General features: G+C 47.3%; 1 protein-coding gene across 8 annotated transcripts in view; it reads right to left on the bottom strand.

The window, feature by feature from the left end:
• The window catches only part of FAM193A (family with sequence similarity 193 member A), a 196,464-nt gene that overhangs the window by 31,296 nt on the left and 147,000 nt on the right, over nucleotides 1-18,168 (bottom strand). For all 8 annotated transcript variants that reach the window (XM_034958217.4, XM_034958216.4, XM_063603489.1 and 5 more), the window contains 6 exons: nucleotides 10,973-11,171; nucleotides 9,706-9,978; nucleotides 6,791-7,079; nucleotides 5,533-5,716; nucleotides 4,081-4,311; nucleotides 117-978 (listed from right to left, as the gene is read on the bottom strand). In XM_034958217.4, the coding sequence (XP_034814108.2) occupies nucleotides 117-978; nucleotides 4,081-4,311; nucleotides 5,533-5,716; nucleotides 6,791-7,079; nucleotides 9,706-9,978; nucleotides 10,973-11,171 (2,038 nt within the window). The remainder of the gene's footprint in view (nucleotides 1-116; nucleotides 979-4,080; nucleotides 4,312-5,532; nucleotides 5,717-6,790; nucleotides 7,080-9,705; nucleotides 9,979-10,972; nucleotides 11,172-18,168) is intronic.

Genomic DNA, 18,168 nt, shown 5'->3' with positions numbered 1-18,168 from the left:
CAGGAGGGAGGCCACATGGCGAGAGCATGCCAAACCCAGTGTTTTCCTATACTAGCACATCACACATGGAAAACCAGGCATCGCTCAGAAATACCTTCCCGCTATTCTGTATTTACCAATTGAATTGTTGACTCTGTCTCCTTTCTTCTTCTTATTTTTCTTGTTCTTGCCCTTCGGCTGAGGGGACTCTGCCAGCACCAGCTTGCTGTTCTGCTGATGCTCACCGGGAGAGGTGGGCTCCATAGGGGTTGGGTTTGACTTTTCGTCCTTGATGTGGTTCAGCTGCTTTTTGTTATTGTTATTACTGTTGACTTTTCTCTCCTCTCTTTTCTGCTCTGTGATGGACGTGAGGTCGACCACCTTAGCCTTTGACTCAGTCTGGGCCCGGGGCTTGGACTGCCCCTCTGTGGCCTTGGGGGGCTCTGTGTGCCTCCTCGCTGGCTCGCTGCTGGCCTTGCTGGTCTGCCTCAGCTTCTGCTTGCCATTTCCTTCTTTATGGTGCTGCATGATGTCGAAGAAAAAAGAGAGTGGCTCATGCTGCTTCCCATTCACCTCCTTGGGGAGGAGAAATTTGGAGTCTCTGGTGTCGACGGGGTCTGCAGCAGCCCCATCAGCCCCTAGCCCTGGCCTGGGCTCTGAGTGGTTCATATGCCTGGATGGGGAGTGAGAAGAGGTTTCTGGTTCTTCAGTTTGCTCTAGTGAGCCATTGTGGATGCTTTCAGAGTTAGGAACAGACTCTGTTGCTGCCTGGAAATTTCTAGTGAGCATGTCCAACTTGGGGCAGTCTTTACTTGGCCTCTCCTTCTTCTTCTTTTTCACAGCTCTTAGCTTCTGAAGCTCCTGAAGCCGCTGAAATTCCTCCTTGAAACGGTCCTCCTCTTCTTCCTCATCCTCCTCCTCCCGCCGCCTCTGCTCCTCCTGGAGGTGCAGGTGCTCTCGGGCCCTGGCCTCTGCTTCTAGGCGAGCTTTCTCCTCCAGCTGCCAATGCAAAAAGAAGGCAATTTAAGACTACATTGAGTGCTAAAAATTAAGTCATACAGAAAAACTAAGATAATTTCAAAAATGAATCACATATGGAACATAAACTCTGAAGAGGCTGTAATAAATCAAAACTTAACACACACCCACCTCCAATTCTCTTACTCTGCAGGATTGTTAAACTTCATCTATTTACTAAACTATATGCTTACTTATTTGTGTGTGTGTGTGTGTTGGGGGGGGGGGGTGGTAGTTAACAAAAAATTCCCGATAGCCTTTGACCTGGTGCTAAACACGGTAACCAAGGACAAAGCAGCTGCAAAGCACACATCCAGGGAGTCAGCTACCCCCTCACAGGTGCGGCAGGGCATCATGCCGCCTGGCCGAGTGGATGATGTAACCAATACCACAGACTGCCCGGGCAGTACTGAGGCTGTACATGTGCTGCCAGAACTCTGGGCAAACCCACCTTTCCAGGCGAAGGCTAATGCATTCACTTGAACAGGGAATGTAAGAAATGTGCACCAGGCCGGTGCAGTGGCTCACACCTGTGATCCTAGGAGTTCGAGAACAGCCTGCGCAACATGGCAAAACCCCGTCTCTACAAAAAGTATCAAAATTAGCTGGATGTGGTGGCGCACGACTGTGGTCCCAGCTATTTGGGAAGGTGAGGTTTGAGAATCGCTTGAAGCCAGGAGGTTGAGGCTGCAATGAGCTGTGATGGCACCACAAAAAGCAATGTGTAGTAAAGAACTAGAAATTCCTTCTTCCCACCCTAGCAGATAAACAAAAGTGCTATATATTTTCACTAGTGTGACAGAGCAAATGACTCATTGTCCAACTTGATGGAAAATTAATTTTCATCCCAAGTAAAGACAGCATTTGAGTAGTGATGCACACATACTCCAGGGGCACAAATGGAAACTGTTCTTTGTGTTCAGAAAGCAGATGAGAGTCATCAGTGTTAGGAGCACGGCTCCACCCACCACCAACCTTTAGAAATGCTGGGGCTTATGAGAAACTCTGCCAAAAGCATTTCTCCTAGAGAAATAGAAAAGTACTCCCCAAGTGTAAATTATTTTTCACAATATTTTAAACAGGCAAATTGACTTGTCTTTTGAAAAACTTAAAAATTATGATAAAAATTTAACAATGGTATGTTATTAAAAATTTCATTTGACAATTCAAGTAAAAATTATTTAACATCCTTCTCCATGTGTATGTCAGGAGCAGCACCCAGCAGCCACCTCGTGGATGGGTCCTGCAGTCCAGTGTCTAGAGTGAGCTGTGGGGCTGCACAGGAGCAGAGGAGAGACCAACTCCATCAGGACACTCGCTGGCACACACTGGCCAGCTGGCATCCTCTCAGAGCTGATCTCAATCCAGCACACGTGCCTTGTCAATATATGGACAAATAACAAGCACGTGAGGGCAGGTGCCCTGGTCTCCAGCAGAACGGCTGCCCCAGCACAGGCCCCCGGTTTGGACCTGCTACGGAACAGAGTCCACAGGTCAACTATGGCTGTCCCTTCAACAACCAGCCAGCCAGTGAGCCTCAACACACATCTGTGAGCTGCTCTGTAAAATGGGTGCAGCGTAGAAAGCACCAGGAGGTGGTTCCTCGAGGTGGGACTGGGTGCTGGGCAGGGCCTATGACATCAGCCTCTAAGGTTCAGCTGGGCCTCAAGTCTGGATTCAGACCACCTGCAAGGTCAGAGGGCAAGAGCCTGGGGTGGAGAGTACCCTGAAAACTCAGGAAGGCGTCCCAGAGGCCTCCAGTGAATCCCAATGGGAGGTCTCAGGGCCTTGGACCATCGTGGGTACCCCGATGCTGGACACTCCTGAATGGAGGACACACTGTGTTCTCTGCACTCCAGCAGTCTCTAGTCTTCTGGGGCACAGGACAAGGCTTCTCCCCCAAAGCCTCCCAATCAGGCCCAATAGTCAGTCTAAATCTACTTTAGGACTGCGAGGTATGAGCAGAGCTCTTGAGGTATGAGCAGAGCTCTTGAGGGTAGAACAATCACAACAGCTAAGATACAAGTAACAACACAGGACATCGGGCCCACCCTCTGGTCCACTGTGGGATCGTCCTCTTCCTCACCTTTTTGCCTGACCATGCTGCAGACAGAAACCTGGCCTCTTCCCAAGACCACTGTCCTACTGTCAGAACCCCAGGAACCTACAAGTTCCCTCTGCAGGCAACCCACATCTGCTCACTGAGGTCTGGTTCTTGGAGCCTGACACTTTTAGGGAGCTGAAACCAGAAGGCTCTTTGGAACTGCTCCAGCATAGGGGCATTTAGACAATCCTCCAAGAGAAAAAAGTTGTCTTTTTTTTTTGAGACAGTCTCACTCTGTCACCCAGGCTGGAGGGCAGTGGCATAATCTCGGCTCACTGCAACCTCCACCTCTGAGGTTCAAGTGATCCTCCCACCTGAGCCTCCTGAGTAGCTGGGACTACAGGCGTACACCACCATGACTGGCTAACGTTTTTTGTATTTGACATTTGCTTTTTGTGACACACCATGCCCTCTGGTAAGGAAGGAATTGCTCATGTCTTCCCATGAAGACTTATTTTCCTCCCCTCTAATCAATGCCATGTGCTGGTCTTCATCTGGAACAGCAGTGGGACAAGAGCAGCATGGGGGACATGCTCAGACCTGAGTCCAGAAGACTTCCCTGTGCCAAGTGCCCCGCCCCAGTCTCATATCAAAGACACTTCTGCACCCACAGGCCCCAAAAGCCCACCTGGGCCTTTCTTCTATTATCTCTACAGTTGACGGCTCCTTTCTTGGAAAAGAAGGTTCTCCAACAGATAAAGCTGGAGTGTCTGCTGCTGCCCTCATGATGGCCAGCACAAGAACAAACCCATTCTACAAAAGGGGAAGTAATTTCCCGAAAACACAAAGTTAAGTTTTTTACCAGTCTCCAGTTCAGGCCACCAGAGACAGGCTGGCTCTCAGAACAAAGTTGTGGGCAAGTGAACACACGTCAGAGCCCCGACCTCCTGTGGCTCAGCCCTGCCTAGAGACTGGCGTGGCACGGCACCCTCAAATGCCCTCAGACCTGACGCCTCCAGGTGCTGAGAACTGTCACTTGCCTTCCTTTGCTTATGCCTTGCTCGCTTCGCGGCACGCGTGCTGCTCACTGGTTTGGTTTCGGAGCTATTTATAAACTGCAACAAATCCTCCACCCTCCGATGGTCAACGACGCTTTCCCTTTCTGAGATCTGGTCCATTTTTTTAGGTTGCTCCTCTTTCCTCTTGGTCAGCCGTAAGCGAAGCTTTTCCCTCATTTCTGCATAATTTCTACTTGTTGGTGCAGCTGGAGGCTGAGAAAAACAACAAAGTTATGCTTAAGTTTTAAAAATTTTGAATATAATAAATTTCAGACCACACCTCCAAAAATAAACTGTTTTATTACTCAAGTAGTATATATTTGTTGTGAAAAATAAGGAAATACAACAACCAGCAGAAAAAGAGAAAAACCTATCAGCAAGTCACCCAAAAGTGGCATTTTGATACCTACTCTCAAATTTTACATATTCATGAAAAACCTGATAAAGCATGTATAGCTATGCACATAAGTGGATTTTTTAAACTGAAAAGGAAACAATTACAAATCCTGATTAATGTATTTTATTTATTGATTGATTTATTTTTGAGACAGGGTCTTGCTCTGTCACCCAGGTTGGAGTGCAGTGGTGCGATCATAGCTCACTGCAGCCTTGACCTCCTGGGCTCAAGCAGGGGTGTGCTGTCACACTCAGCTAATTTTCTTTATCTTTTGTAGAGACAGGGTCTCCTGTGTCGCCCAAGCTGGTCTTCAATTCCTGGGCTCAAGAGATCCTCCCTTAGCCTCCCAAAGTGCTGCTATTACAGGCATAAGCCACTATGCTTGGCCTCTAACAGGTGTGAATATCTTTTCATGTCAATAAATGTGTCTGTAGTATCTTTCCATCCATTTGTGGGTTTCCTTTTTGGTGCCAAAAAAAAAAAGCCCTGAATCCTACTGCCAAATTTCTTGCTATAAAAACATGTGAACATTTTAGGAAATGCAAACAGAGCTAAAGCAGAAAAAGAACAACTATAAGCCCCTGCTATTCCTGCCACCCATCCCTCTTAAACAGTGGGTGATAATTGGTTGTATAAATTAAATCACAGCTCTGGAAAGATGGACAAGTATGTGTGTGTACCGACGCCCTCTGTATTCAAACAAGAGAAACCCAACTGCACACACACAACGCTGCTGTAGCTGGCTACAATGTTCCACCATATGGATACACCATGGTTAACAACCTCCTACCAATGGGTATTCAGTAGGAATACCTCACTGCTGATTTACCAGTTACCTTAAAAACCACAAAGTAAAAAATGAAGGAAAAAAATCATTATGGCTAAATCTTTGGGCATATATTTTTCTTTGTTTCTTTACAATGGATATACCCTAGAAGCGGAATATACCCCGAATTCAACCTAGTACAGAATTTTTGCAAAGGAGCCCGTGTGTTGCACACTTCCCACATCATGATGCGCTGACCTCATGCACTCACCCCGCCGTGCCCAAAGAATTCGCAGTAGCAGCAGTCGCAGTACTTGCCCTCCTTCTGGTTGGTGGAGGTCGAGGTGCTGGAGCTGTGCTCAGAGCAGCTGTCCTCATCTGCACTCTCGTCCCCATCATCCTGCTGTGGGTCGTAGACACCATTCTCGCAGCGGTGCCCTTCGCAGTCAGGGTCACTGCAAAACCGCATACAAGCTCATCAGCAAGTGGCCGGCCCGGGAGGCAATGACTCACAATGTTGCACATGACCACCCACTGTCCTGCCCATTTCACAGACAAGAGGCAGCGCGGAGGGTGCGTAGTCCCAGGGTTACTAGGGAGTCATACACAAGCGGCAAAGGGCTCACATGGGAGACATGGCGTGTGCGCATGCATGCAGGCGGTCCCTCAAAGTGCTCACAGAGCGCCACTGAACAGGAACACGTAGTCTCTCCAATGACTCCTTCTGAGACTGTCCCTGCCACCACAGCTTCCATACTAAGGGGCTTCGAGAAGGGGTATAGCTTCAAACAGGCGAGTTCAAAGGTAACAGAATTTGTCTTAAAAAGAAAGTCTGGCCAGGTGCAGTGGCTCACGTCTGTACTCCCAGCACTCTGGGAGGCCGAGGAAGGTGGATCTCGAGGTCAGGAGTTCGAGATCAGCCTGGCCAACATGGTGAAACCCCATCTCTACTAAAAATACAAAAATTAGCCAGGCATGGTGGCGTATGCCTGTAGTCTCACTACTTGGGAGGCTGAGGCAGAAGAATCGCTTGAACCCAGGAGGTGGAGGTTGCAGTGAGCTGAGATCGCACTACTGCACTTCAGCCTGGGCGACAGAGTGAGACTCTGTCTCAGAGAAAAAACAAACAAACAAACAAAAAAACACACCTGTTGAGTGTTTGTTGTATTGTGTTTTTACTATATACACATTTCATTCATTTTCTTCTGATTCCACCCTAGGTATAACAAATACAACTTATACAATGAGAAAAAAACAATGCATACCCCCGATGCTGTCAGTGTTTAGGCGTAGTTGGCCCACCTATCCATGGCGGCCCACGGCCCCTGCTCTTCCCTCTGCAAAACTACAGGCTGAGATGGGAGCCCCCCTCTACCCATGGCCTCTGCTGGGGACATCCCTGCATTCCCTCGGCATTTCACTAGACTTTTCCACTGCATGGTCCCAGGGGAGTTTCTGTAGCTGTGTTAGTGAGGCATAACACCCATTTTCCAAAGTGCTCCCACGTCCCCAGTCAGGACTTGGCTCACCTGCAGACACTTGGAGGGGCGCTAATGGAGCCATCTGTGGCCGGGGGCAGGGGTGCAGGACAGAAACTCTTGCGTGTGTCCACAAACCCAGGAGTTGTGGTTGCTGTTTTGGGGAATGATGGGGCTGCAAGATTTGCAAGGTGAGGTGTGGAGGCAGGTGAGAGCGCAGCAGGTGACAGCGCAGCAGGCGAGAGCGCTGGGAGTGGGGCCAAGCCCGTGGGGCTGTTCCTCGGGGCGGCTGGGGCCGAGTGTCTGTGGTCCTCCTTGCTGATGCCATGAAACACGTCACCTGCATTTAGAGAGGCGAGAGTCACTGCCAAGTTTGTTTCAAAAATGTTCAAACCTGTAGAAAATCTGAAAGAACACACAAAGAGTACCCATTCATCCTTCACCTTGCTTCATCATCACGACCTAATATTCTGTCATATTTATAAACTTTATTTCTTACATGCACACACACTTTTTAGCCGAACGTCTGCAAGTTGCACTCACCTCTGAACACTTCGGTATGAACTCCTCAGAACATCGACAGTTTGGTTTTTTAAAAAAATTTCTTGGCCGGGCGTGGTGGCTCATGCCTGTAATCCCAGCACTTTGGGAGGCCGAGGCTGGTGGATCATGAGGTCAGGAGATCGAGACCAGCCTGACTAACACAGTGAAACCGCATCTCTACTAGAAATACAAAAAATTAGCTGGGCGTGGTGGCACATACCTATAGTCCCAGCTACGCGGGAGGCTGATGCAGGAGGATCACAGATCGCACCACTGCACTCCAGCAGCCTGGGTGACGGAGCAAGACTCCGTCTCAAAGAAAAAAAAAAAAAAAATCACCTTTTTCTAAGAGACAGTGTCTCACTATGTTGTCCAGGCTGGTCTTGAACCCCTGGGCTCAAGCAATCCTCTCACCAGGGCCACCTAAAGTGCTGGGACTACAGGTGTGAGCCACTGTACCGAGCTTTTTACTTTAAAATTTCCTCCCTTCTCTCTCCTCTCTTTTCTTTTCTTTCTTTCCCTCCCTCCCTCCCTCTCTCTTTTTTTGACATTTTGCTGAATACCATGATCACCTCACTGGCATTTAACACTGACAGGATACTCTCATCTAAGGTATAACCCATATTCCATTTTCCAATTTCCTTCACATGTCCATTATAGCTTTCCCACTAACCCAGCCTCTTCCAACCCTTTTCTCTTTTCACAAGACTTAACATTTTTAATAGGCCACCTGTCTGCCAATTTGGATTTGTCTTGTCTTGGTAGATTTGGATAAAATGTTCTGGGCACAAATCCTGCAAATATTATGTTGGATCCTTCTGAGTTTGTGGCAATGGGATGCACCCAGTGTCTCTCTGTTTCATGGTGGTGTGCATGGCACTGTCTGCTAGGTTCCTCCAGAGTCTGGCACCCACCATTCCTTTGTAATCTGTCGGTACCCAGTGATAGGGTTTGGTTGTGTCCCCACACAAATCTCATCTTGAATTTTGTTCCCATAATCCCCCCGTGTGGTGGAAGGGACCCAGTGGAAATAACTGAAGCGTGGGGATGGTTTCCCCCATGCTGTTCTAGTGATAGTGAGTGAGTTCTCACGAGAGCTGATGGTTTTATAAGGGGCTTCCCCCTTCGCCGTGTACTCATTCTCTCCCCCGTGAAGAGGTGCTTTCCACCATGATTGTAAATTTCCTGAAGCCTCCCTAGCCATGTGGAACTGTGAGTCAATTAAAACTCTTTCCTTTATAAATCATCCAGTCTTGGGTATTTCTTCATAGCAGTGTGAGAATTGATGAACACAGGCGCCCATCATCCTGCTGTAATCTGTCAGTACCCTATGGGTGCTGCTTTTGAACAGTAGAAATACTCCATTCCCCAAACTGATATCCCTTGTTAACCTCCATGAATGCTGCATACTTGCACCAGCTGTTACCCTGGGGGCGCAGCATGCTGACTTGCCACTCTTATCCTTCTTACACATTTAGAGGAGGTGTGCTTTTAGAAGAAGGAGCTTCCCACCCTACTGCTCTGTTTGAGCATCCCAATCCTTATGGATTCTTAACTTTATTTGTATGCTATAGTCAAACTTCCTGTTTTTTTAACTTTTTTTTTTTTTTTTTTTTTTTAGAGACGGGGTCTCACTATGTTGCCCAGGCTAGTCTCAAACTCCCAGGCTTAAGCAACCCTCCCCTCTCAGCCTCCCAAAGTGCTGGGAGCTACCACACTCAGCCTCCTCATTCCTTTTAATGCTCAATCTGTCCCACCTTTGGCTAGTGAGGCCTCCTCGAGCCAGCTACTGAGTTGCCATTGGTCTCTGATCACATTATTGCTTTTGGGCCCCCTAAGTGACAGCCAGGGGCTGTACCCTAGGCTGGGTGACAGGCAGCCCTGTCAGCTCACATCTGCTCAGCATTTTCCTAAAGCAGCTTCTGAGAAATCTTGCCACATGCTCAGAAAGCAACGACCTCCTAGCCTGGCCAACATGGTGAAACCCCGTCTCTACCAAAAAATACAGAAATTAGCCGTGCGTGGTGGTGGGCACCTATAGTCCCAGCTACTTGGGAGGCTGAGGTGGGAGAATCGCTTGAACCCAAGAGGCAGAGGCTGTAATGAGCTGAGACTGCACTGCTGCACTCCAGCCTGGGCGAACAAGAGTGAGACCCTAACTCAAATCACAGAAGAACAGAAACAGAGACAAAAGCAAGACAGTGCAGCGAAGCCCCAGAGGAATCTAGCACAACAGCTAAAATTCTAATCAAAGTCCTAGGGGATCAGCTCTCTGTGTGTGAGCATTTTTGGGCAGTTAATTACACTTACGCCTCTGGCTAGGCCAAGTAAAAGGCAGTTACAAAGATGAGTTACAAAGACGAGAAGTCAGTAAGCCCAGCCTTCCTGCAGACCCCGAGGGCCAGTGAGCCTTCAAGCCTTACCTACTGAAGGAGGTCTCTTGGATGACACTCTGAACTGGCTGTTGCTGGACTGCACTGTGGTAGCTGTGCAGGACACAGAGGACGTGGCTGATGACGTGGCCATGACAACTTTATTTGCTTCCATGAAAGCATCTTGGAAATTGTATAAACATTTCTTTTTTGCAGCATTCTTTTTCTCTTTACTATCCGAGACTGCAGGTGTTTCATTGCTAGCTGGAGGTGGAAGGGCTTCCGGTCTTGTTTCTGAGAGTGTTGGCCCTAATATTTCACTCCCTTCAAAGAAGAACAGGAAAATTAAGGCTTCTGACAGCAATCATACTTAGCTAAACCCTAAAAGACATGCTGATGACTGAACACTTGATACTGGGGGTGCTACTGAAGTCAGGATCCCACTGGGATGACACTAAGTCAACTAGCTTTTAATCTAAGAAAAAATTGTATTGAGCACCTACTATGTGCCAATTCCTGTGCTAGGTGCTTTCCAAAGTTACGTAAAGTCTTAAAATTACTTTCTGAGGTTGGTACTATTACTCCCATCCTAAGAAGATGAAGAAACTGAGGCTCAGAGAGGCCAAGCAACTTGCCCAAGGTCACACAGCTAGAAATCCTTCCTAAGCACAGATCAGGATGTCAAGTCTAGCCTGCTGTTCTGGCACATGCAGGGGCTGGGTGTGGGGCTGCCAGGAGCTCTGGCCGCAGGAAGACAGAGATGAGGAGTGGGTACCAGCCCCTTTTCAGGTGCCCCTGACCCTGCGACTGAAGTAACAGCTGGGCCTCAGTGGCTGAGGCAGCTGGGGAGTAAGGAGCTAGTAAAGGGGAGAGATGCCACGTGGCGCCAATGCAGTAACCAGAGGAAGGAGTGTGAGTCACAGATTTAAGTCAACTGTGGCACTTTCTTCCTGCCCCTGTGCACCGGGGGGGGCTGAGGTCTGGCTGTCACCACTGCTCGAGAATTGAAGGCCGGGCACCCGACCGTGGTCACAAGACCCTCAGCAGCGCTGAGGCCACGCCCATGTGGCTCACCGGGCTGACGGGCAGCCATGGAGCCAGAGTCTTGCTCCGCTCAGTCACACAGTGGGACCGACTGGTGGCAGATGCGAGAGGATGGAGTAGGATGACAGCCCCGAGGGGCCTCCCACTGGAGACAGAGGTGGTGGAGCAGCAGCTGGCTACAGCTGTGCCAGGGCTTCCACGGGAGACTATGGCAAAGATGTCAGTCTACTCAGGTTATTTTAAAACTTCAAGAAAGTTTTAACAAATTCCTTACCAGAAATTGTATCTGGCAAGAAAGTGCCAGGATTCCAGTTCTTATCATTCATCACTTCTGATCCCCAAAGACTTATAAATTTAGAACTATTCCACTCTGGAGTATTCCCAAAACAGCTTGGATAAATATGGTCTTGAAGAGATGCATTGAATACCTGATGCTTATTTGTGTGATTCTGAACAGGTGCTGGCGGTAAAGCCTACAAAAAAAAATTTTCTAATCACATATCAAAATTAATATTCTGTTTACCTAGGTAAGTAGTTAAACTACAGACAGACAATTCATTATGAGCCTCATGGGATGTGCTCGCCATGAGCTGAGGCCCAGGGGGAGCACATCTCACAAAACATGGACTTGATTTATGAGACTGTACACGACAGGTCAAATTTCAACCAGATGTAGATATGAAAAGCAACCGATGCCTTGAGGAGTATATCTGAACAAACTTTAGACAACTCAGTAACTTCTCACATTCCTACTGGGTCACATGTGAGTGTGCCATGTGCGTCGTAAGATCTGTTTCTACGGCTTAATCTCAGCAAGCATTTTAATGATCATCACTAATAAGTCAACTTTGGAATCACTGATGAAAATGGATAAAACCCTTACACTGACCTCTTATACCCAGGCAAGGTACAGCACAAATCTAATGACCTAGAGAAATTTGTATACTGTGCTCTAAAGACCAGGGCGTTCTCAAAGGAGCTGCCTCATTGGCAAGCCCCGCCCTGGGCCCTGTGGGGCAGACCATTGTTGAAGGCTTGGTGCCTTCAACACTCAATAAATAAATGCATTTATTGAGCCACTAGCCATCTGGCTGCTCCTGCACAGGCTGGGGCCCCCTTGGGTCCTCCCTCTGCCTCAGCCACTATCCAGGCAACAGGCCCTGGTTGCTGACCTCCTTAGGAGATCCTGAGCACCATGTTCTCACAGTGGCGCAGTGCAACAGCCTGCACATTTGCACCACTAACTCTTCCCAGTCCTTCTCCCCACTACAGCCAGAGTGATCTTTGTTGAATGTAAATTCGAGCATGTCACTCCCCTGCTCAGGATGCAGCAATGGCTTCCCAAGGCTCTGGCCCTGAAAAGTTCCAAGGGAGCTGGGCCCACCACCTCCACCCTTCCTGCTCACCAAAGCCCTGGACACACAGGCCTCCCCTTGGCCGGCACACGCCTATTCACCTTCTTGGCCCTAAGTTCTGCTTGTGCTGTGTCCATGCTCTAGAATGTGCAAGCCTCAGCTCGTTACCACACTCACACTCATCCTGCAGGCCTCGGCCTAAAGATCGCTTCCTCAGAGAAGCCGGCGTTGCCTTTGCTGTCACCTCCCAGGACCCAACACCCAAGACCAAGGCGAGCCTTCCCACTGAACACACTAAAATCCGTCATTTTCCCTCTTAGCACTTACCACAGTTATAATTCGAGACCTACTTGTAGCCTATTGGTTTAATGTCTGCCTTTCCCCAAATTATATGCGCTCTAGGATGAGGTGGGACATCTGGGTCCTGGCCCTTCTCCCCCAGTCCTTGCTAATGCTGGGCAGACATACGGTTCTCCCTCAGCAGGACTTCTGTCTGCTGGAGAGGAGAAGTGCCCAGTTATGGGCAACCTGGTCATCACATCCTCTGGGATGCAGAAATGAGCAGTGAATTCTTTAAACTCAAGCGGGAGGGTTCCCTGGAGGGTTCTTAAGAATGGGCGATGGTTCGGCAGAATCCTGCTGGCCTGGCTGGGGCAGAGGGAGGACAGGAAGAGGTTAGGAGCAAAGGGATGGCGCACGTACAGGGGTGACAGTGCTACACCCTGACAGGCTCCAGGTTGTGTGCGGGCAGCAGCCAGGCCAAAGACAACTTTGTACCACTTTGTTCTGAAGGGGCTGGGGAGTCACAGAGGGATTTAAACAGCAGAGTGAGATGATTTGGTCAGCTTTGTGGAAAGATCAATTTGTGGCAATACTGTGGATGAACCAGAAGGCGGAAGGAGGACGAGTAGGTTAGTCAGGGGATGAGAAAGGATGAAGCAATGGCAGTGAAGGTGGCAAGGAAAGGAGGAATTCTGGAGCTATCAAGATGAAAGCTGGGACTGCACATCTAGTCCAGGAGCTACCACTGCTGGCTCCACTATGAGGAGGCACGGTCAGGTGACAGCTAGATCTGAACTCTAGTCCCACGTCCTGGCCTTTGGGCTCTGCAGTCTGGCGAGCTCGGATGCCAGCTCTCCCTTTTGCTAGCTGTGTGACCTCAGGCAAATCACTCAATCTTTTTGTGCTTTAGTTTTCTCATCTGTAATCTGGAAATACCTACCTCCAGGGGTATGGTAAGAGTTGAGCACACTGCCTGGCCCATAGTAAGTATTCAGTGAGTGTGATGGTGCACTGCTTTCATTTTCTAGGACAACAGTCTTAGAGACTACTATATAGAGACTACTTATATAGACATAGAGTCCCTGGACACAAAACACCTGACCAACCGACCAAACCTTTCCACCTTGCCCTCTTCCACAGTGCTTCGGAGCAGAGAGGAAGCACTCCCCTCTGGGCTGCTGGACAGCTCAGCGAGTCCACTGACCTGGAACAGGCCCAGGAAGGCAAAGGGGGAGAGGAGGGTAGAGCAGACACTCAGGACTCAACAGCAGGAATAAACAGGTCCAGACTGGCCACCCAGGATACAGGAAAGTGCCTGAAGTCATTGTTTTGGTAAGGGAGCCCCATGGGACAAGAGCCAGGAAAATAAAAAAACGTATTTCAATAGATACCCATTTCTACAAAGCAGCGATAAGCTAAGAGCTGCTTTGCTGAGAAGTAATTGACAAAAAGTAACAAGTAGAAGACTTCTTAGTCTTGAGTACCTTCTTGTAAAAGGCAGAAACCTGTGACAGATGCCAAACTGCTAGCTTTGAGCAGCAGTCCCGTTGTGCTGGCCCAGCTGGTAAACCATGACTAGAAGCACTCTCAGGGCTCTGAAGCTACGTTAAGTGCCTCCTGGACTCCTCAAGACACGACCATGAGTTGTTTGGTTTCAGGTTTGAAAAGCCTGGCTGAGAGCCTGGGCTCCACCACCCATGTGTGTTCAGAGAGCTCTTGCTTATGCTTCAAAACCCTATTTCAGCATCACCTCCTCTGCAAAACCACCCGTGGGCTCATTTAAAATTTTCTCTCTTCGGTGTTACTTTTCTGCCTAGCATCTGTAAGTCACAACATTTTGATATTTTGATTATGTTTTTGTCTTCTCTTTAGACTGTGAACTCTTTGAAAAGAGGGGCCAAGACTAACCGATTTTTGTCTTCCTAGAGTCTAGCACAGGGCCTGGCACATATTGGGTGTTCAATAAGTGTTTGCTGAACAGTGTCTAGCTTAGAGGAATAAGGGAATGCATCTATATAACTGTAATATTGGAAACATACGGCAATGATTCTATGCATTTGATTTACACACTATTCAGAACCCCACATACTCAAAAACGGAAGCCCAGTTGTAGGGACAAAAGTAACAGGGATCAGTAACAAAAAAAGTTGTATTTTCTTTAATGCTTTTGCAGAAGATGCCTACTGACCTCAATAGCTTATGGATTTCTTTCAGGAAAAAATAGGTGTCTGTCACCTAGACCATTTTTGGACCATGACTTTATAAGTCCACCAATGATATAACTGTAAAGTAACTCTCTCAGAATGTGGACTACGCTATTGAATCAGAACACCAATTTCACTCGTTATACAAACCCACAAAGCTTCAACTAGCAGAAGTTTTGCATTTTTATCCACTTTGAGACAAAAGAAGTAATCCATAGAAAAGGAAAACTGTTGCTTTAAATGAAAGCTCTGACACAAATGCAAACACAACAAAGTGCTTTCCACTGCGCACACACTGAGTTTATCCAGGAGCTGGGTGACTCGCCTGTCCTCTACCACCCACACCCACTCGGATATGGAACATGGGTGCAAGACATGAGGAACAAGAGCCACAGACTGAGTCATGAGGCCCACACGTGAGAGGTTCCCAACACTAAGCATCCGAGCAAAAATGAGTTCCAGTTGTATCCCCAGTAACGAAAAGGTTAAGATGACAGACTCTCTGTATTTTTGCTTAACAGGTTTTTTGGTATTTCTCCCAGAGATGGTAAAGAGGCGAAGGACCATCTTTGCTTTGGCTGTGCCAGTTTTCAGGCTGGAAGAGCTGAATCTCAGCTCTAAAAGAACATGCAGGTCAAAGATCACAATGTGATCCCCATATTGCAACCTATTTATGACCCTGTTATCCACATAGCTTTACCTGCCCAATCTAAATCTGCACTTATACTTTAAACTGTATTTAACTGAATTATATTTTAACTGTATTAAATGCGTTTCCAGTGGTTTTACTTAAGTCTCAAAGTAACCCAGAGAGGGAGTGTAAAGATACACCCTGGCCCTCGAAGCTAACAAGGGACCAAGGCTACTTGGCACCCGGTCCTCCCCTTACACCACGTCACCAGGCTCCACTTGATACACTGAACTCCTGAGGGCCAGAACCCAGTGGCCACCGCAAATGCTCCACTGCAAAGTTCTCAGTGGAGACTTAGAGACATCCCTGTCTGCACTTCCAGGCCGTTTCTTAGTACACCAACTGTTTCACAGTACATCCTCCGTGTTGGATGAAAAAGACCCAGGATTCAAAGTCACACGCCTTGGGTTCCGGTATAGATTCAGGCCCTGTAGTCGTTAACTTCCTACTCCTAGGCCACGTGGAAGGAGCAGCAAAATGCAGCCGCACCTGCTCGGCTTTGCTCTTCTCTTGAAGGCCGTTCTTCCCCCCTGGTCTGGGCCTTGCTAGGTAAGAGGGGCTACTTAGCTCTAGATCTGAGAGAAATGACACTGAACACTTTGGTAACCAACTGCTATCGACAAAGGCAAAGGATGAAAAGAAGGCTTAGGAGGTGATGAGAGAAGCGAGGTGGAGGTGAGGGGAAGGAACAGCCGTACACCATCGCCACAGTGACGTGTGGGGGCAGCAGTCTGGAGGCCCTCAAGAGGAGCCCAGGTCTCAGGCAGCTCTCGCATCAGCAGACGCCAACCCTCATAGGGAAGCATCCACTATGGAGGGCTGTGGTTCTCACAGAGTAAGCTGAGCAAAACATAACCTCCTAATATACTCCATCCACAAAAGGAAATAATACATCACAGGTGATATCAGCAGAAAACGAATCTGGATGCTCAAGGTTTCATTCAAACACAGAGTAACTATGTGTGAAATGCTTAAAGAAAGAAAGAAAAAAATAAGGAACAAGAGAATATAAAGAGCTACTAAGTATCTTTGGAAAAAAAAAGTAAATTAAAACTTATAAATAATAAATATAGTCAGAATTAGGACTTAAGTGGCAGGCTAGGCACCACTACAGAATCACTTAACTGGAGGACTGATCCCAAAAAAGTTCTCAGAACATGGAACTGGGAGAAAAGGAGATGAGAAACATGCAAGAGAGTGTTAGGAATGCAGAACAGAAGAAGGTCTAACACCAATCTCACCAGAGGCTGAGAGAGACAACTGAATGGCTGCAGGAACATGGAGATAACATGGATGGCAATTATCATACAGGAAATTGAAAATGATTGGTAGGCCAAAGGCTCTAATGGAAAAAGTAGACAGCATGCAAGAACAAGGGGGCCGTGTGAGCAGAGAGATGGGAAGAAATGCTGGCAATAAAAACAATCTAAGAGAAACGAAGACTATCAGTGATGGGCTCATCAGGAGACGACACGGCCAAGGAAAGAGTCAGGGAGCTGCAAGATATGTCAGCAGAAACTTCCCATACTGCAAGGCAAAGAGAAACAAGAATTAAAAACAAAAACAGAAACAATATCCCCAATAGAACAAAACATCCAAAACCTGTGGGACAGTTTCGAAAGATATAACACCTGGTAAGTGGAATGCTGGAAGGAGAGACTAGAGAAACAGTTGAAGTAGTAATAGCTAAAAAGTCTCCAAATTAACAACTGACAGCACGGATCCAAAGAATTCAGAGAACATCAAGTGGAATAAATACCCCCAAAGCTACACGAAGACATATTCTATTCAACCTGCAGAATACCAAAGAAAAAGAGAAAATCTTGGCCAGGTGCCATGGCTCATGCCTATAATCTCAGCACTATGGGAGGCCAAGGCAGGCGATCACCTGAGGTCAGGGGTTCAAGACCAGCCTGGCCAACATGGTGAAACCTCGTCTCTATTAAAATACAAAAACTAGCCGGGCATGATGGCGGGAGCCTGTAATCCCAGCTACTTGGGAGGCTGAGACAGGAGCATCACTTGAACCTGGGAGACAGTGGTTACAGAGAGCCGAGATGGCGCCACTGCACTCCAGCCTGGGCGGCTGAGCAAGACTCTGTCTCAAAAAAAAAAAAAAAAGAGAAAATCTTGAAAGCAGCTGGGTGGGGGCAAGTGGACCTACAGAAGAACAGGGAAAAGAATTCGAAAAGAATTCCAGAGGACATCTTGTCAGAAATCAGAAACCATGCCAGCAAGGACAGAGGGAAGTTAAACAGTTCTAAAGTGTTCAAAGAAAAAAACCACCAACCTAGAATTATGTGTCCAGCGAAATCATCCTTCAAAAGTGAAGGAGAAATAAAGACTTCCTCAGACAAACAAAAACTGAGGGAGCTCATCACCAGCAGACCTGCCCTGCAAGAAATGTCAAAAGATTTCCTTCAGATAGAAGGTCAGAAACGTGGATCTACATAAAGAAAGGAAGAATACTAGAGAAGGAATAAAGACAAAGTAAAATATCTTCTTCTTATTATTAATCTAAAAGATAACTGTTGAAAGTAATCATCAACACTGTACTGGGTGATTAACATGTGGATAAGTGAAAATAATGACAGCAATGTCACAGGGAATAGGGAAGGGTCGGGAGTAATCTGTTAAATGTTACCTTTTTTACATTAGTTAGTTGAAAAAGGACTTAGATTAGTTCAAAATGTATATTGTAAACTCCAGGGCAACTGCAGAAATTTTAAAAAAGATAAATAAAATTGATATACTAACAGAGGAGATAAAACCATAAAACGCTTAATTAAAAGTAGAGAAGGCAGAAAAAGACTCATAATGAATAGGAAACAATTACAAACATGGCTGATATTAATCTAAATACATCAAAAAGTCACTTTAAATGTGAACAGTCAAATACACCAATGAAAAGACAAAGATTATCAGAGTACATCAAAAA

The sequence above is a fragment of the Pan paniscus genome, chromosome 3, assembly GCF_029289425.2.
Source record: "Pan paniscus chromosome 3, NHGRI_mPanPan1-v2.0_pri, whole genome shotgun sequence".
Lineage (NCBI taxonomy): Eukaryota > Metazoa > Chordata > Mammalia > Primates > Hominidae > Pan > Pan paniscus.
The sequence above is the reverse complement of the archived record's forward strand: the minus strand, read 5'-3'. Positions and strand labels throughout refer to the sequence as shown.